The sequence below is a fragment of the Canariomyces notabilis genome (genome assembly GCF_033297395.1).
Source record: "Canariomyces notabilis strain CBS 508.74 unplaced genomic scaffold N656scaffold_4, whole genome shotgun sequence".
Classification (NCBI taxonomy): Eukaryota; Fungi; Ascomycota; class Sordariomycetes; order Sordariales; family Chaetomiaceae; genus Canariomyces; species Canariomyces notabilis.
In genome coordinates, this window is record NW_027041826.1 from 1,368,030 (window position 1) to 1,387,474 (window position 19,445).

Genomic DNA, 19,445 nt, shown 5'->3' on the forward strand with positions numbered 1-19,445 from the left:
GAGTCCAGTATCAAGGCACTATAAACATGGCAGCAACAAAGCAGGGAGTATAGATCAACAAGTATCTTGAAGAGCGCCATCCCGATCGGCAAGTTACCCTTGGACATAGCTTTTTGGGAGTCATCTGCAAGGCTGACAACTGCCCCCTCGAAATCTCTCAGCCTTGTAAATGCCAAGACCCACTTCAGGTTTGAATGTGGCGGTTTCCACAAACAAAAACTCATGTTCCCCTCAAACTTGTCAACACCGCTCACTGCAGACTACGCAAACCGCAAATCACTTGCAGCAGCGAAGCTTTCGCGGAGCTGCAATTGGCTAGCCTGTGCTGCGCAAGCACATAATGAGGAGATAACTAAAAGCCCAAGGCACTCTCGTGTTTTCAGTGAAAGCCCCTGAGGAGCGACTTACACGGATTCTCCCGGCATGTGTATGTACTGTACCAATTACAGAAAGAAGTACAATGGATTGCGCAAGCTCATTCCGTCCTGCGTCAAATACAATGGACCATGTTCTGCTATCTATTGCATTCGAGGTGAAAGGTGCCGGGGAAGGGACAGTCATGCGGGTCAAACAGTGGACTTCCCCCAAGGTAACCGTGTTGATGTCTGCTAGCGCGGTACGGAGGTACTTTGTACTTTCATGTATGCATTGAGGTCAACCGATTGAACGATGCACCGACAGCGCGTGCCCAATGTCGACATTCTTCAGAACGCGGGATGCAGGTCATAATAAGCTCTTCTCAAGATTAATGCATTCCTTTCTTTTTTGCAGCCTGATCCGGAACGGCCCAAGCAACAGCAAGCTCGACGGCCACGGTAAGGTACAGCCAAGGTAGCTCTCTCTGCCGGCGATCTCGAGGAACCTCCCGTGTTGGGGGCTGCGGACCCCTACCCTTGGAAAATAAAATTTGGCCAGGGCTCTTCTGGGCATAAACAATTGATAAAAGGGCCAATTTGCATGCTTCAAGCATCGGTAGATAGCTCTCGTCGAGGCGAGCAGAATGAGTACAAAAACATGGGCAAAGTGTGCATTGGGGGGCAGGTTGGCTGCAGCAATGGCCTCCCGGGGTGGTCGGGGGTGTGGACGAGGAGGAGCCCTTTTCTGGGTCGGAGCTGGGAGCGATCCCGTCCCTGTCTGGCGGGTCCGGGATGCCAGCACGCTGGACCTGGCAGCCAGCCCGTGCTCCCTCCCCATTTGCCGTTACGTTTCCCTTCTCTCCCCTTGTTGAACTTTTTCCTCGTGCTCGCACCCGACTTCCCTTCACTCATTTTCTCCCACCAACATCACACTCTGCAACGCGCCGCCCCGGCCCCAACTCGCGCCCACTGAGCCCAGTCCAAGTTGAAAACCAAGACAATTTAAAGCATCTGCACCACGCGCAGATCATCAGCCTTGCATGACCACTCGGCCAGGTTCCTCTCTCCTCTCTCTCTCCACCTCCACCCAACCCGCCACAGACCGCGCGAGCCGCGGGCCACAACCACCTTGGGCTCCGGGGGCCACCACAACGCGTCTCAATCGCCCGCATAGGCGCGTCTAACACCACTTAGCTTCTCGACTTTGCTGTTCTGATATTTCCCGGTTACGAGGCTGTGATATCAGCCTTGCAGCTGTTTTTGGGTTTTCTTCCTCGCCCGCCCATCGGCATGGTATGCCCGCCAATGCTGCCTCGACCTCTCGCCGCCCCCTGCCCAATGACACTGACCAACCCCGTTCAGGTCCTCTTCAAGCGCAAGCCGGTGCAGTTCCTGCCCGTGCCTGAGATTGAGGATGAGAACCAGGAGGTACGTATTCTCTATGTTATACACACACCTACCCCCATCCAGCCACCAATTGATTGCAGCTGACGCTTTGACGATCCAGGTCTGGCATATTCCCCAGACCGGCGAGGTATTTCTTACATACGAGGACTACTTGAACAGGTATATTTAGTCCTTTTCTTTTCTTGCTTTGCCGTTACGTCCAATGCCGGGGTTCCCGTACTGACGCGCGGCACAGACTCGACTTTTATAAACAGGTATGCTCATCCCGTGTAAGTCGGGCGACTCGGCCTGACAGGTCAATTTTAGAAGCGCTTTATATGCACCATCACTGGCCACTCCGGCCTCACCTTCTTTGATGCGCTCGACAGCGAGGTGAGGAACCCACCCCCGGTCGTACTTGCTGAAATCAGGAATGCTGATGACCAGCCACTACCCAGCTCGCCGGCGCTGCCGAAGTAGACCAGGCATTTCCCGAGGCACTCAAAGGCCCCATCCTCCGTCGCGTCCAGTTTCGGACCGTGTCCCGCATCGACACCCTCGTCGACCAGATCTATGAAGAGTTCAAGAATGACTACTACCCCGGCGAGGCCGTTACCGTCCACATCCTGGGCGGCGAGAGACTACACGGCGTGGTGCGGGATAAGACGCGCTTCGGCAGCAAGGTCCTTCCAGACGGCACTGTCACACCGCCCTTCTCGCGCTACTTTGTCAGTTTGGATCAGCGTCCCGACGAGGAGGCCGTGGTGGATGACGCCCACATATTCCGCGACCGCAAGGTCTTCACCAAGTCGGTACTACGGTCCTTCATCAAGAAGACGGTAACGAGGGAGGCCTGGAATGGCGCCCCGTGGTTGGTCAAGCATGACGTTGCCGAAAAGTATCACATTGACACACGCGTACCGCCCCATCTGCGCTACGACAATAAGCTTTTGGAGCGGAAGCAGATGCAGGCTCAGAAGAAGCTGTCGCAGCCAGACCCGAATCCACCATCGGGGCCCTTCAGCCCCACCGGTCCGGTCCGGCTGCCGGAGCTGAAGCCCGCGCCCAAAAGCCACAAGTCCAAGGCGCAACAAGCCCTGCAAGCCCAGCAACATGGCTCCATCAAGGGCAAGCATAGCACGTTTGGAGGGCACGAACCGGGCCAATTTGTTCACCTGCCGCTCCCAGGAAACCCCTTTCAGTTCCCAATGTCCTTCCGCGGCCCAATGCCCCCGCCAATCCTCCCACAGCGGGAGCCGTCGCCGCCCCCGCCGCCGCCACCCCCGAAGTACCCCATTGAAGACTTGCAGTTGGAGCCCCGGGGGAAAGTCCGGCCGTTGCTCAACTACATGTGCAGTGACCCGCCAGTTAACGTCATAGCCGAGGGCAAGTCCCCCTTGGGCGACAAGATCTTGATGAAGTCAATAGGACCGCTACTCGAGACGTGGGACACGCTAAACGTCTACTGCGAAATTTTCAAACTGGACTCGTTCACTTTTGACGACTATGTAGAAGCTATGCTGGTTGCCTCTGATACGAACCCCGTCCAGCTCTTTGACGAGATACACTGCGCGGTTCTCAAAATACTCGTCAGTTCCGAGTCGGAAGGGGGTAAGGTTCAGATCCAGCTGCCAGAGCTGGAAGATGAAGAGGAGGACGACGAGGAAGAGCAGGATGAGGATGCGGAACAAGAAGACGAGACCAACGTGCCTACGCCTGAACCGGAACCCCAACCGTCGGGCCGCGCTACCAGGAGTAGCATGGCCAAGTTGGAGGCGGAACGATTGGCAGCGGAGGCTGCTGCCGCCGAGAAAGAACAGCAAGAGGCTGAGGACGCACCGAAACACCGCGCTGAGGAAGTACTCCGGGGCTACGACTGGATTGAACACCTTAAGAAGCGCGATTTCAAGGACGGTGGCTGGCAGCTGATCATGGTCGGGCTCTTGCACCAGTTATCGAAAAAGGAGCGGCTACACGCCAGCTGCGAGGAGCTTTTACAGCAACTGGTTCCGACCGACATCGAGCCCAGCCAGGAGACGGTACGCCAAAGATATGCCGCCCTCGATGTCAACTACCGCGTCCAGGCGCTGCAAATCATCTGCATGCTCACGGCTGAGACCAAGGCCATCCGCGGCTACATGGAGGATTGCAGCGAGCAGATGACAGCGTATAGGAAAGAAAAGATTGAATGGCAGAGGAAGCGGAAACAACTGTGGGTGATACGTTTCATCTTCCGTTCTACCATGTAAGACTAACTCGCTGTCAGAATCGAGGAGCTGAAGGGTCTTAATGACCAACGCAAAATCCTCTTGCCGGACAACTTACCCCCAAGCCCGCCTCTGGAGCCAGTGAAAGTGAACGGGGATGTCAAGATGTCAGACGTTGAGGATGTGCCGGCAAACACGTCGGAAGAAGTCCCGGACACAGACGATGACATGCCAGCCAGGAAACTCCGGCGGGGCAACGATCGTGCGGCCGAACGCAAACGCAAGGCTGAAAAAGAGCAAGAAAGAAAGGAGAAGGCCGAGGCGGCGGCCAAGGTGCCGAAGCAATCGAAACAGTTCCAACGAGTGCTCAAGGACATCCAAAAGAAGGAGGACGAAATTGCCGAGTGCGAGCGCGAAATCGCCGTCATCGACAACGATCTCCGTGAGGCCGACTGCCCGCGCACTCGCGTGCTGGGCAAGGATCGCTTCTGGAACAGGTATTATTGGTTCGAGCGCAACGGCATGCCCTACGGCGGGCTTCCCAACAGCTCAACCGCCGAGGCCGGCTACGCTAATGGGTGCATCTGGGTGCAAGGCCCGGACGAACTGGAACGCGAGGGCTACATCGATATGGCCCCCGAGTATCAGGACGAGTACAGGGCCAAGTTTGACATGACGGTTCCCGAGAGGAAGAAGCTTGAGGAGGGCGACACCAGCGTGTACAATGCCTGCCAGTGGGGTTATTACGCCGATCCGAAGGACTTAGATGCCCTCATAAACTGGCTTGACCCGCGAGGGTTCAATGAGCTGAAGCTGAGGAAGGAGCTGGTCAACTACCGGGATAAGATCATCAAGAACATGGAAAACCGGAAGGCATACCTTGGCATACCGAATGACGAGAAGAAGGTGGAAGACGGGAAGGAGAAGGAGGCGGAGCGGGAGCAGGAAGTGGTGGCTGTGGCCGCGCCTGTGGGTGGAAGCAACAAACGCATGAGTACCCGGGGCAGAAGCGCCGCGGCAACGGCGACCACCACTGAGCAGGACCACCCACCAGCCCCTGCGTATCGGTGTATGAAATGGCAAAACACAATGGCACTGGACGAGATTGGGCACCTACACAGCATGGAACCGCCCCCGGCGAAGTCGAAAAAGCCGACAAAGAAAAAGGAGGTAGTCGCGGCTGTGGTGGCTGCTGCCTCGGCATCGGCCCCTGCCGAACCGGACATGATGGTCACCAGGGGAAAGAAGGGGAGGCAGAATGCGGCCAGGTAGTTGCTAGCTCTATCTGGTTTGCCCATGTCTATCTAGCGAGTTATAGCTGTCTATTTGTCTTGTCGTGGGCATGCTGCATGTCTGGGAAGGGGATGGGGGAATAAACAAAAGGAGGGAAATAACAATGGCTTTGCTTTCGCTCCTGCTGCTTGCTCTACGAGTCTTGGTAACTTTGCCGGTGTTTAGGCGGCCAAGCAGCTAAGACGCTTTTCATGGGAAACGGATGTGTGGCTTCCGCTAAACCCAAACTCTGAATTTCATCATCCCCTCTGCGTCGGCCTTTGCCCTTCTGGTTCTCCAACTTAAGAGGGCCCATGTCATCTGTGGGCGCTTGGAAGCAGCTGGTTTGATCTCGCTGTCTTATGCTATGGGGGTTGCTAGGGACAATATTTACTGCAAGGTGGTTGAGGGTGTTGAACTGCAATTACATACTTACATGGGTACACTTACATACAAGCGGCTTCGCGTTCAAATGCGCAGCGTACATACAGTACAGGAGGGGGTGGATGATGTGGTCTGGACGGCATATGCAATGCAATACGTTGAAAAGCTGGCGAGAACAGAAGGAGAGTTTATCAATGTGTCAAGAAGGTACCATACCTTAGACCTTGATAAATCCAAACCATTGCATTAATTATTGCAGCATGTCAAACAAGGTCAGTGGGTGATAATGCTATGGTGTAAGGTGTGTACAGTACTGTACCTTACGCTGCAAATTAATCTCGTACTCTGTATGCATAAGATGTATCTGTGTAATTACATACAAAACAGAACCCCAGTTTCATATAACTTACCGTGTTTTCCAGTTCCCACTTTGCGCTTTCCAACACCGTTCGATATCATCTGCCTCAATCTACAAGTACTAGCGTAGACTTTGTTTTAGTCTGAATCCATACTCACTCTCTGCGACTTCGACATGGCTTGGATCCTTCTAGCAGCGCTACACCTGCTATGGCTTTACGCGCAAGGGTCCTCTGCGTGGAATCACACGGACATCAGTAATTATTGGCTGCGGAGTGAGATTGGAGAGCGGCTCCTGGTGGCTTGTGAGTGAATATGGATGTTTACTCCCTCCGTGACTGGCACACAAGGCATTGTGGTGTGTGCAGTGCATGTGAAGCTGACTGCGGTGCAGACGTCAAGGCAAGTACTACCAGTAACTCGACACATCCGTTGGGATTGCTGTCCCCATGTAGCAAGAGCGACTAATTCCATTCAATTATCCTGGTGGGACATGTAGCCAGAAGAGTAAGTCATGCACCTAGGTACCCACCTTCCTGAGTTATTGACCCAACGCATCTAACATTGGGTTTCCCAAGACCTGCCAGTGCAGCTTTAGAGGAGGAATGGCTCGCGGCGGTTGACCAAGCTCCAGGGCCTGATCCGCTCATCAGTATTGACTGCTCCCAGCCCGACTCTCGGGCCGGTTGCCTTGGGGCCGAGTATCGCGGTTATCCTTCCATCTACCTTGAGGAGCTGGACCACCCCACGTTCTGGTACCAGGGCCCGCGGAGGGCTGGAGCGTAGGTTCATCCACCAACCCCATAGAGCGCGCCACAAAGCTCTAATGATTTTTCGTTTTCAGCCTGTTGCATTGGATGGCGAGGCTAGCGCGTCCCCTCGTCCCGGAGACCCTCGACGCCGACGCCCTTGCCAAGTTCAAGACGGCTGACGAGACGGTTTTTGTCGCCTACCTGGGCGAAGACACCGCTGCCGCCGCCGTGTTTGCTGATATCGCATTTCGATATCGTGAGGAGTTCAGCTTCGGTACCGTGACAGACCCCGAAGTGATCAGGGCCCAGGGGCTGGAACCACCCGCAGTCGTGTGCTACAAGCTCGTGGACGGTGACACAGTCAGCTTGAACGAGATCAAGGGGCCTGAGGAGCTAGATGCTTGGTAGGTTCTCCGGTCTTGACTTGCAGAGCTTGCAGAAGTAGGACGCTAAGTACGACACAGGATAAAGGAGGCATCAAGGCCCGTCTTGAGTGAGCTCACAGTCCTGAATCACCAGAGACTTCTTGACGTGAGTACTAAGTTGCGTCCCTGCGCTGCGGACCTAGACTAAGTGGCTACAGCGCGGATCTCCGATGGTTTATGTCTTTGCCCCTACCGAGCGCGAACGACAGGCGTTGCGGAAGGTGCTGTACAAGTTCGCAAAGAACCACTATGATTCCCTGACCTCCGCTACGGTGGACCCATTCGTATTTCCGGACCTGATGGCCCAGCTCGGCCTTGAGCCTGGCGTTTTCCCGGCTGGCGCGGTGCACCAACTGTCCAAGGACCGCATCTATCACTATCCCAAGGGAAGGTCTCTGAGCGCAAGCGCTCTTCAAGAGTGGGGCTTGGACGTCTACCAAGGCCGCATCAAGCCCTGGACCCCTCTGGGTGTCACCACCACGTACGAGAAAGCTGAAGCCACTCGAACAGCGACCCGCAGAGTGTCGATCAAAAACATCCCAGAAGTCAAGATCAGGGTTGCTGGCCGTGATGAACTCTGAAAGTTCATATTATCTTTGAGGGGGGGATGTTCCGGGAGGCGGATTCACAGTATTCACTCATATCTCGGCTACAGAACCTCGTCTTTCCGCCTTAAGCACACCTCCAGTCCTCTACTCCTTAGCTCGCGCCCAATCGCCTCCTCCATAACCTTCACGCGCCTTCTACACCACCAATACTGCTCTCCCGGCAACAAAATGCGTACGACACGATATATGTGAAAGAGCACTACCAAGATCCGCGAGTCTCCACTGGAAATCAGCGCCAGCGGCGGCCCAAAACACATCATGGGAAACGTCGCCACATAACGCACCGTGTCGCTTGGCCTTAAAGGTGGCTCACGGCTGCCGGTGGTACTGTTCCACGTTGCCCTGGAAGCTGGGCAACCACTGGACGTGTGATCCAGGACGAAAGCCATGGCGATAGCAAGTCGTGCTGCGATGCGCTTGTAAGCGGCGCGCGCAAGAGCCTCGTCGTGCGTTCCGGCACTTCGGATATATTCCTCGCCTTCCTTGAAGCTCTGCCACAAGGTCGTAACCTTGAAGGGTGGAGCATTGGACGATGGAAGACTGGAAACTATGCCGTCTAGATATGCATTGCTGCGGGAGTTGGAGCCGGAGCTTAGGGCCGATGCCGCGGGCGGGAATGGCGACGCTGGGCTCTGCGACCGCTGGCTCGAGGGACAGGGCGACTCAGAACCAACGAAGGCGTTTGGCCCACCGTGATAACGCGAGTTGTCGTAGAGGTCCATAAACGCCCGCAGAAAGCGCTGCCAGTTCAGCCCGCGGGCCTCAACTATATCTTCGAGGGCCATACATGGCCCAAGCACCCCAACCCGCATGAAAAGACTCTGAGTGGTCTGGAAAAGCGGCCAAGCCATGAAAAAGATTTGGCGGACACCGGTTGAGAGCAAATAGAGACGGTCGCTCGACAAGTCCAGGGGCTGGTGTTGCCGCTGGGTCCCACTCTGGTCTTCCATGAAACTGAGGTCGCACCACATGAGGAACTGGATAATGTTGGCCGTGCCAAGTAGAGCATCACAGTTCTCTGCAGTGATGGGGCGTGACAAAGTCAAGCGGTAGTCGTGGAGCGCCTTATCCAAGAGAGCATACTTGGCTCGACGGTACACGGGATTCTCGGGAACAAGATAATCGAGATGCGCCGCAGCAAGCGAGAGCATTGCATTTACGAGATACGTATGCTGTCTGGACTACATTGGGCTAATCTTCAGTTCTGTATTGACCAGCCGGGTTCCTGCTTTGCATACAGGGAGAGCCCAGGGGATGGTGGCTGCCGTACCTGGAAAGCGAGCTGCAGCATATGAGGCCACAGCTTCTCAAATGACAGGGTGGGAATAGTGAACCTCTCAAAATGGTGCAGGAGTTCCATGTGCAGCATGTTGATGGGTCCGCACTCGGGTTCAGACAGAGGGCACCAGGACTCCTCACGCTGCGGGGATGGTGTCGACATCTGTGACCGGTCCTCTAGCCGGTTGGGCGATGTCGTTATCCGGCGTAGGCATGTCTCCTTTCGCTTTACGCAGTTGCCGCATGGCTCGTTCTCGTCACACTAGACATATGCCGTTGTCAGCCCTTGAATTGATACCGTCCTCCTGTTCCGGACTGCTCTTTCAGGGGTAACACAACAGCAGCATAAAAGCAATGCTTGCACCATGCCGGGATCTCTCACCTTGACTTTGCGTTTCTTACATCTGATACATCCTCGTCGTGATTTCTAGGGCCCCCCAGGGGGTTAGCACGTACTACTCGGTATTCCAATATCCGATCACCTCCCCTGATACTGGACAAACATACGCGATGCGGCCGCTTCTTCCGGCCATCTTCAGGTCCCACGACCTTTAGCTCTGGCAAACCTCCTCCATTGCTAGGAATAAGGAACGTGTTTGTGAAGGAAGCGACTTTCAGAAGGGTCATTGTGAGTCAAGAGGGGGAAAGGGAACGGTTGTTTTCGTCTGCCTACCACTCAACCTGAGTGAAACAAGACTGACGGGCGGATGGGAGGGATGGTAATATTTCCAACCTTGGAAAGCGAACAGGGAATCGAAGCCAAAACTATTTTATATCAACATTGTCGCGCCCCTTCCTTGAACTGGAACTGAGTCACATCAGTACCAAGAGAAGCAGCCCATTGAATACGATGCCCGGCAAATACGTCAGCAGTTTCTCGCTCTCTTCGTCTCCCGACTTTTCCAGTCACCAGAAGCAGTACGAATGGTTTGCAAATGGCGGACTTCTCGTTCTGTTGCCGGAGGTCGGCGTTGCCGTTGGCGTTTGCAGGACCAAATAAACGGCAGAACCGCCCAAGCCCTCCAGTCGTATGACTCGCATCGCCCAAAGCGGAATGCGAGTGTGAGGAAGCGGCCGTCTTGGCGACGCACGCGCAGCAGCCGGCGATTGGTACTCGAGGGGTGATTGTTCAGCGTCAAGCGCCAAGTATGGTAAATTCGGTTCTTGACTACAAGCATTGCTTGAAGAAAGACGTGGCAGGTAAAGAGGTACTGCCAGTGTCCCGGTCAGGCTCTCCGATGCTCCTGGGATATTGATGGAGTCAAGGTAAGGAGTCGTGTCCGTAAATTCCTACATCATTATGTCATGAGAACCCGTCTCTATCTCGCGGGAGTCTATCTATCTATATCTCTATGACCTATTCAATCCCAAACCAACCCCCTTTCCCATTGTATCCAACAGCGCTCCGAAAGAAGCAAACACGACGATCACGAAGAATACTCTCTCTGAGCCGGCCATCGTCCAGCGATGCTTGTCTTCTCCCTCATCTCCTTTCCATGCCCAGCCACTGGCCCCTCATCCTCGCTCAAAACCCCTCGACTCTCACTGACCGGCAGAGCCCTTCCGCCACCCGACACTGCGTCTCCATGCTGCGCCTGCACCAGTCTCTCAGACAGCGCCGCGGCCTCGGCAGCATACCGACACGATTTCCTGATTCTGGCACCGTACCAGTAGAACAGCAGGGGGCAGGGCACGCACGCCAGCGCCAGAAACGCCGGCACGGTGCTGGCCCAGTGGATGCCGAGGTCGCGGTACATGTAGGTGGTGAAGAGCGGGAACGCGGCGCCGAACAGGGAGCGGAGCACCGAGTTGGCGGCCAGCACGGACGCCGCATACACGGTGTAGCTGTCCATCATATAGGTCAGCAGCGACAGGAACACGGCGACCAGCCCCGCCGCGAAGAATGCCGAAGCAATGATGGGCACGCTCCAGTGCACCTCGGGCCCGTTGGTCCACGCGAACCAGAACAGCCCCGCGGGGAGGAGCACGGAGCCGACGATGGCGGGCGGGAGCCTTGCCTCGGGCGGGGCCACCCCGCCGGGGCTGGTCTCGGCGACGCGCACGTACCGCCGGGAGTTGTCGACGACGATGCACCCCACGGCGCAGACCATGCCGACGGCCACGCCGACAAAGGCCAGCCCGCCAATGCCCGCGCTCCACCCCCGATTGAGCTGGAACACGATGGGGAACGCGGCGAAGAGCATGTACAGCGTCCCGTAGACGATGGCCAAGTAGATGGACGTCAGGAAGACGATGGGCTCGCGGAAGAGGAGCACCCAGGGCCGGGAGAGCGTGGTTTTGATCTGTTGAGACCTGGGTTGTCCGCTCGTGGCGAGGTCCAGCTTGGAGATGTACGTCTTGCCCGTCATTTTGGAAAGCCGGGCGGCCCGCCGCCGCAGCAATACCGGGGCGTACGTCTCCGGGACGTACAACGCGCAGGCGATCCACACGACGCCCGTGAATATGGCCATGAGACCTTCGATCCAACGCCAGCCTTTGGCTTCGCCCTGTGGAGTGGGTGTGTTAGAGGATGTTTTGTTTTGAGGGGACTTTTTTGTCTATGACGACGTACCAGGAAACCGCCTACGATGGGCCCGATGGAGGGACCGAGGAATGGTGCCATGGCAAAGGCGCTTGCCGCAATTCCCAGTTCTGGAAAGGTTTGGTCAGCTTACTTCCAATCTCGAAACCCAAAGAAATGAGCGAGAGGCGCATATACCTCTCCCTTCAAACATGTCGGCAATGACGCCGCCGGAGTTGGTCAGCGGCGAGGCTCCGAAGGAGCCGGCGAAGAACCGCAGGATGATAAGCGTCTCGATGTTCTGGGCTCCAGCGGCACCGGCGTTGAAGGCCGTCAGGGCCATGTAAGTGATTAAGAAGATGATTTGTCTCCCGTAAAATTCTGTTCCGCACATAAGCTACTAATCAGCTCCCTTGTCCTGAAACCCCTGAACCGTCTCTTCAGGAGAGACGGCTTACCGCTAAGAGGCGCCCAAAGCAGTGGCCCTATGGCAAACCCAAGCACGAAAAGAGAGATACCAAGAATAGCCACCGTAGTCGACACTCCAAAGTATCGGACAATCTCGAAAACGCCGCCCGAATATGCCGTGCTCACGAAGGCCACCGCCAGGGTGGCAACAGCCAGCAACATGGTGATGGTCCATTTCTTGGCCTGCGGGAACTGCCGAGGGTTGCTCGCATCATCGGGTAAAAAGTCAACGACATAGGGCGACTCGGGTGTGCCTTGGCCGGGGTAGTCGTAGTAGAGCACGTCGTCGGTGACGCCGGCCGGGTTGAGGACCAGAAACCAATGCGGGACGCTGTTCCGAGGTTGTTGGAACTCGACATCGACAGGGTCTTCCTTGGCCGTCGTGGAGGAGGATGAGGACTGAGGGTCGGGCATGGTTAAACGCGGAACAGCTTTCGGATCAGTCAGGGAACGAAGAAAGGAAATTGCGCTTTATCTGACGATCGAGTATCTGATCCGCGGGTATCTGATCTACCTGTACATACAACTTGAGAGGGCAAGCGCTGGAAAGGAGGCTGTAAGCTTCTTATATGGCAAAGCAAAGCCTGATAGCTTCTCTAAGCCCCGATGGAAATATCAACACTGAATCCCGTTCCGCGTTGGCAAGCTGGCAACCCGAGTGTGAGGCTCCACCGGATCCCTCTGGAAAACAAGAATTGCACCATTTTTCTCGAGCCCATCGTAGGCAGGCCAGATCTGAGTATTGCAGCTTGCGACTGTATAAGACACCAGTAGTAGCACTGGAGACGGGAACTTTCAGAGGGCTTTCGGGCTATCCGTATGATCCGTTGGAATAGTTAGCGCGCCGAATTTGTCGTCTGGATATGTTGACCGAGCAGTTAGCACTGAAGCACGCAGCGAAACCTAACCGTTGAAGCCGCATCCGTTGCCCAGTCTCGCCCATCAGCAATGAGTGGAAATACACTGCTGTAGGGCTAGGCAGTAGGCAGTGTAGTGGACGCATCCATGATGTGATAAGATTCCCAAAGAGAGCTGAACGGTGGAGTTCTCCTGAGCCTTTAGCCCTCTGCGGCGGAATCTCCGTCCCCAGTCCCTGCAATGGGCCGAGGTAACTCAGTGACCCCTGCGCCTGGATTGACGATGCAACGATCTGATTATGTAGAACTGTGTTCGACTTGGTTGAAGGCCATTGTATGTGCACCTATTTTGTACCGAGAAACCTCCTTACACGAAGACTGACCGCGCAGCGCGTCGTTATCTCAGTTTTGGGTACTAGTAATTTGTAAGCCTCCCAGGGGTCTCTGAAGTCTGAAGCACTCCTTGAGATAGGAGATGGGGAAGAAGACACCGAGAGTCGGCTACGAATACTCGCGAGGTCCGAGTGCGTGAGTTCAACGGCGCTAAAGCGGCTTGCCGAAGCACCGACTTTGTCGTTGCTCCACAGAGAATACTCGGAGCTGAGGCCCGCCCGTATCCGAAACCCGTCTGGTATGAGGCCGCTTTGAAAGGATTTTCGGAGGGCAACCGAAAGGAGAGTAAGAAATGGCAATGGATTGAGGCCCGTATGGACAGTTGTCCAACTTGACCTTGAGAATTCACATGATCACATTCAAACATGTGAGATGAAGCAAAGATCAATCCGCCCGCCTGGGAACCAATGGGGGAGTCCAGCCGCTGTGCCAGGCTGATCGGTTCAGCATAATGGGTTGGACAGCTCGGACAGGAAGCGAAGGTTGGGAAAGGATGGGAAACACAGGCGAAATGGTGGTGGGCTGGATGCATCGCCGATGCTACCGCTACTCGCAAGCAATCGCCCTGTGCAAACAAACATTTCATCGATGGTGTCCATGTCGCGATCCAGCCACGTGGTCGTGCAGTTCCAGTACCTAATAGAGAACAGAGTGAGAAGGCGAAGCTTTGGGTCCCTGCCTTTAGTTTTAGCTGCGCCGATTTCAACCGGTAGCCAAGGAAAGCTACCAGAAAACGGTTCTGAGAAGAAGTATCGTTAGCAAAGGGGCAGGTGCTTCTGGTTGACGCATACACGTACACAAATGCCAAGCTGAATTTGGGGAAGCTTTTCGCTGGGTGGCGATCCCCGCTCTTGGACCTCTTCTCTGGGAAGCCCTAAATGTGGAGACACAGCCGTAACGTTACATACTGTAACTTGATAAGGCTCAGTATGGTACTCCATATTTACCGCGAAAGTATGTACGAAGTAGCTTACCCAACAAATGCGGAGTTTCAACTCTTTAACTGATGAACTTCCCGCTGCCATGTCGACAATTTCAAAGTGATGCTGAAGAGCAACCTGGAGGAGGCATTCTCTCGACATGCACCACTTACAGTTGCCTACCAACTAACACATCGCCACGGAACAGACAGCGGTTACAATATTGATTCAAGTTTATCGCACATTTGTGAAAACAACTGCCACGCTCGAGAGAATCAGATCCTGCCCAATATTTCCTGTCGAGCAGACGTCTGACTCGGCTGCTCCGAGGTTTCCGGCGTAGGATGGAAATGAGCAGACTGCACAGCCGGGCAACGTACGGGGCATACCAGATACAATATGTCGGCAACGAATCCATTGTGTGAAACGCCGGGGTGGCACAGCATGAAATAGCACAGGCTTCGAGCAGGCTTCGATTTCAAGCTTGCATTCTCCAATTCGGCCTTTGTGCTGGCCATCGCCAATGGCGAAACGGAAACAGTGCAGTCGAAGTGCCGAAGGATGACCCTGTTGTCCGGACATCCGCCTAACATGCATACTGGTATACATGGCCAGCTATCATTCTGCCTGCCCCTTGAAGCTATCTTTTCGTTCCGGTGAGAAGTCAAATGTTTATAAGATGTTGCAGTAAATCTCTCCAGCTACAGCTATTCTCTCCTTCACCCTCACTCGGAATACCAAACTAACAGACACATAGGTAACTGGAGGGACCGTATGAGCTGCCCTAGGGCTCGTCGTATACTCCGTACACGTAGGAGGGCCAATGCTACACTACCTCCGCACAGCTCAGCCCTGTCGTTTATCCGCAGGGGTGGTCGCAGACTCTCGGGATCCGGGTTGGAGCTGAGGGCATCGATTGGACCATGTCCGGATTGATGGTGGGATAACATCGATATTGGGCCTTCTGGTTTGCCCAAGCATCTCTCCTGGCTTCATCTGCCACCCCTGGCTCCCGGTGACTCCAAGAAGCGTGGCATCTGCTGTATCGCGATATCGCGATTGTCTTGTGTCAGCAATCCGCGTTTCCCCTCATTCTCAGTCCGAGGTCTTCATTTTCTTCCGCTCACTGGTGGCCCAATCATCGTCGTTGTCATGTCGCGTCAGGATCATACTCTTCACTCTGAACGATGGCTGGCTCACCGCCACAGGAGATACCGCCACTTGTTTCTTCAAGAGAATTGGCTGCGCTATGCGGGACGGGACGTGGCGTTGGGTGAACAAACTGCCTGCAAGCTGGCCGAGCCACTCACTCGTCAGGCATGGTTGGACAGAGATGGTAATCGATCTACGCACCCTGTGTAACCTCATTGGATGATACACATTGTGCCAGGCTTCCGCTCAGCATTGAGCGTAAGCTGCGAACCTTTCTTATCCACGTCATCGTACGAATTGTTGCTCTTTTTCATCTGTTAGTTGCCACAGGTCTAAGTGCACTCGAAGCTTCGGAAGCGCTGCCGCTCCCCGAGGTACTGAAGTATGGCCGGCACCGTTTGCGTTCCGACATGACGTCCTCCGCTCCGGACGTGGCGGCGCCCTTGCGCTCCGGCACGGCGTACGGGCCAAACCAAGCCCGCGGGCGCTCCCGAGTGCCACCCCCATCCTGGTTCAACTTGCTCCCGCCACTCCGCATATCGCTGTCGATTCTGCTTTTGGTTCTCGTCGAGACATCGCGCGCTCAGCTCGATCCTGTCAAGAATTTCTGCAGACGATTCGGCCATCAGACTGCTGTTATTGACAGGAGATTGTATATCGACGGTGGATTCATCAACTATAGCCCGTTGGCCCAGTACCCGACCAATTATACCAGTGAGCACGTATCCCAAGTGCTGGCGAGAGCGAGCTCTCTTCAGCAAGCTGATGCCAGCAGTGACTAACATGTATCTACTGAGACACCGGCCTTCACTACCATGAGCTGGACACGCCCAATCCAACTGGTCTCATGCCACAGCTCTACGCCAACCTCACCAAGAACTCCACCATCCCTAGTGTTCATGGCGGGACATTATGGGCTGATAACGTGAACAAACGATTCTACCTATTCGGCGGCGAATACTATCTTCAACCCCCTCCCCCCGACTTCATTCTCTGGTCCTTTGATGCTATCTACGAGGACTGGGAGTCTTTTGGATCCCCAGCGCAGAGCATTGACGCTGCCTCGTACGGGGCGGGAACTGCCGTGTCCGAAAGAGGTGAGGGCTACTACTACGGTGGATGGAAATCCAACAATACGGTGCCTGGATGGACCGGTCCGCCAGTTGCCATCTCCGGACTGGTCAGGTACAGCATGGATTCGAACTCTTGGGCGAACCACACAGGCCCGGACTCAATCGGCAGGGCAGAGGGCGCTATGGTATTTCTTCCAATAGGTGATGGCGGAATGCTGGTGTACTTTGGCGGTGTTCAAGACCCTCATTCCAACGGCTCAGTGGTCGGACAGCCCATGGAGACTATCTTTTTGTTTGACGTTCTCAGTTCGAAATGGTACACACAAAACGCTACAGGGACAGTTCCTCAGATGCGCAGACGCTTCTGTGCTGGGGCCACGTGGGCCCCTGATCAGTCAAGCTATAACATGTAAGTTGGGAAAGGATGTTTGAGGACCATCCGACTGACCCATGTGGCAGCTATCTTTATGGCGGCGCCGGTATGCCGCCGGACACGTCGGGGTTCGACGACGTCTATGTTCTTACGATCCCGTCATTTCAATGGATCAAGATGTATCCGACTGACGGAAACGCCACCGGCGAGTTCCCGCACCACTCCCTTAGCTGTAACGTCATCGACAATTCCCAGATGATTATCATCGGAGGCACATTCCCCACCAGCGATCGATGCGACGTGCCCGAGCAGTTTGGGGTTCATAACGTCGACATGGGAAAGCAGAACCCTGAGAAAGCGCTGTGGCAGATCTTCGAAAAGAACCTTACCACATATTCTCTTCCAGACGATATAGTCAGTGCCGTTGGCGGATCAGCCGGCGGCGGCGCAACCAAATTAGCGCCGGATGCAGGTTTCAGCAACCCGGATCTTCGCGTCCTCATGACCCGCAAAGCCAGCCTCCCTGAGCGCACACCTACCCGCTCAATCCCTACCTCGACAGGCAGCCCGGAGAACACTAACCCTCTCAGCACCGGTGCCATCGCCGGCATCGCCGTTGCGGGAGCAGTCGTGGCCGTAGCCGCCATCCTCGGCATCATCTGGTGTATCCGCCGGCGCCGGCGCCGGCGCGGTCACGACCCCAACAAGGCGCACCACCTCCACCCAGCCAACAACCCTGCAAGCCCGAACTCGTTGCACGCGCAATCGCCGCCTTCGTACACCCCCGACAGTGGCTACCCCTACAGCCCCTTTCTCCGCGAGGAAACCCAACGACAGCAGGAGCAGTACGGCCACGGGTATCCGTCGCCCACCCGTCGACCGATAGAACTCCCCGTCGAAGACTCCTCCTATTACAAGCACTCAGCAGCAGCGCCACCGCTACAACCACCACCAGCAGTAGCCGGCCTGCGTTTCTGGCTCGGACCGGACGGCGTCACCTACGCGCTAGTCACAGGACCTCACGCGGCGGCGGCAGGGAGCACAACGGTGGCGAATAGCGGCGGGACGGGTACGGGGACGGGGACGAGCACCACGACCGAGAGCGGCACTGGCGTCAGCAGCGGCGGGGGTGAAGTAGTCCCTCCGCTGACAAAGATTGACGCCGAGGGCCGGGTGTGGGTGCAGGTGTCGCCCGGCGGCGGCGGCGAAAGTCCCGGCGGGTTTGGACACGCACACGGCCACGGACACGGACACGGATATGCGCGTGGTGGATATCATCACCATGCTGCCGGAGAGGGGCACTCGCCGCCGGTGAGCCCCGGGAACCGGGGGAGTAGTGGCAGTCCGCCAGGGCTGGGTCTCTCTTCTCAGCGGCCGCTGTCACCGCAGGAACTGAGCACGGAGCCCGCCCGCGAAAGGGGAGACTCCGACGAGTACTTTGTCCTGGGAGAAGGGGCTGGCTGGGATGCTGCGCATGGACGGCCGAAGCATGCTACTTTCTATCATCCTTGAAATTTTGGTGAATATTTCTTCTCACATTATTATTGGCATGGTGCCCTTCCTTGCCCCTCTTATTATTCTGCTCCCATTGCCCGTTACAACTATACTTGGTTAGGTGGGTATAGTGGTTCGCCACAGATATATGTACGTGGACACGGATCGGGCTATGGTGTTTGCAAGACGGTCGTCTACGGTTTAGGTATACGGGCTCATCTGATTTGGCGCGGACACACGGCTGCATTAGGCGGTACTTATGAGGCGTACAGGATGGGTTTTCTGTTGGATATGGGCTGGGTGGAAGGCATGAGTGCTGTCTGGACGGCTTGGAAAGACAAAATCAGGGTGAACGGACAGGTCAAGATGATGGACTGGTTTGGCAGTCCGAGGCTTTAACCGGCGGATGACGTGATTTATGTATCAGCTCACGAGTTTTAGGCTTCCGAGGTAACATCAGATAGTGTACGCATCCGTACGACTTGCAAATTCTAGCAATATGCTGGCCCCTTGAGGGACGACGGAGATGTAACGAGAGTAATCTGGGGTTGCACGACAACGCTCGTGGAAATCATCCCATCTGGGCGCTACTGGCATAGACTGGGAAAATCCGAACCGACCTGCTGACCACCCATTCTCGCCCTTCATCTTCCTGTATACACGTATACGTCCTTCACCAACAGGGTCCGATCAGAAATCAATCCATTGCCCAAGTGAAGGTAGTAATATGATCTAATTGAGCTTGCGTTATGTCTTGAGCACATGCCCACCCCAATGACTCTTCGGGTGTTTGGGAAGGGTCGGACTTGATCGGAGCCCTATAGTGGAGTGAGTGAGCAATGCTACGAAATGGGTCACACAATCCATACTATGGGAGGTGTATATCTCGTCATCAACACCGCCTCTCACCTATGATCGGAATAGGAATCGGAGACATCGCAAAGGGCGTCGGATGGCTGGACAAACAACGCGGCCCGCCAAGCCACCCGAACACAAAGACCCAGTCTGTCGGTGCAAATGCCAAGCAAGAAGAAGCAACACCATGCTCCCAAACCAAATAACGTTAAGAGTCCGAGAGAGGATGGGACGAAGTAGTGACGTACACAGTACTGGATTGTACATACACTAGTGTATTGCTACACGCCCACGTGTAGAATAAGATCAGTGTA

The 19,445-nt window shown here is 55.4% G+C and overlaps 5 protein-coding genes across 5 annotated transcripts; 3 read left to right on the forward strand and 2 right to left on the reverse strand.

The window, feature by feature from the left end:
• Positions 1 to 1,250: 1,250 nt before the first annotated feature.
• On the forward strand, positions 1,251 to 5,119 carry N656DRAFT_835371 (uncharacterized protein; the record flags this gene model as incomplete). The annotated part of the gene is made up of 7 exons (XM_064818748.1): positions 1,251 to 1,649; positions 1,719 to 1,784; positions 1,864 to 1,922; positions 1,999 to 2,017; positions 2,070 to 2,135; positions 2,201 to 3,954; positions 4,009 to 5,119. Coding segments are annotated over exons 1-7 (3,078 nt in total), but the record flags the coding sequence as incomplete, so codon positions are not given.
• A 1,018-nt stretch (positions 5,120 to 6,137) lies between these two features.
• N656DRAFT_796056 (uncharacterized protein) lies at positions 6,138 to 7,720 on the forward strand (the record flags this gene model as incomplete). Its single annotated transcript, XM_064817487.1, has 6 exons — positions 6,138 to 6,267; positions 6,357 to 6,377; positions 6,561 to 6,744; positions 6,807 to 7,118; positions 7,179 to 7,245; positions 7,298 to 7,720. The coding sequence occupies 6 exons, from the start codon at positions 6,138 to 6,140 to the stop codon at positions 7,718 to 7,720; spliced, it is 1,137 nt and encodes a 378-aa protein (XP_064672957.1).
• A 68-nt stretch (positions 7,721 to 7,788) lies between these two features.
• N656DRAFT_704190 (uncharacterized protein) lies at positions 7,789 to 9,652 on the reverse strand (the record flags this gene model as incomplete). Its single annotated transcript, XM_064811158.1, has 3 exons — positions 7,789 to 8,683; positions 8,962 to 9,287; positions 9,533 to 9,652. The coding sequence occupies 3 exons, from the start codon at positions 9,650 to 9,652 to the stop codon at positions 7,789 to 7,791; spliced, it is 1,341 nt and encodes a 446-aa protein (XP_064672958.1).
• Positions 9,653 to 10,452: 800 nt separating this feature from the next.
• N656DRAFT_704089 (MFS general substrate transporter) lies at positions 10,453 to 12,428 on the reverse strand (the record flags this gene model as incomplete). The annotated part of the gene is made up of 4 exons (XM_064811153.1): positions 10,453 to 11,532; positions 11,598 to 11,677; positions 11,745 to 11,927; positions 12,005 to 12,428. The coding sequence occupies 4 exons, from the start codon at positions 12,426 to 12,428 to the stop codon at positions 10,453 to 10,455; spliced, it is 1,767 nt and encodes a 588-aa protein (XP_064672959.1).
• A 3,318-nt stretch (positions 12,429 to 15,746) lies between these two features.
• On the forward strand, positions 15,747 to 18,294 carry N656DRAFT_796059 (uncharacterized protein; the record flags this gene model as incomplete). Its single annotated transcript, XM_064817488.1, has 3 exons — positions 15,747 to 16,050; positions 16,134 to 16,818; positions 16,869 to 18,294. 3 exons carry the CDS (start codon positions 15,747 to 15,749, stop codon positions 18,292 to 18,294), a joined length of 2,415 nt encoding a protein of 804 aa, XP_064672960.1.
• Positions 18,295 to 19,445: the final 1,151 nt, after the last annotated feature.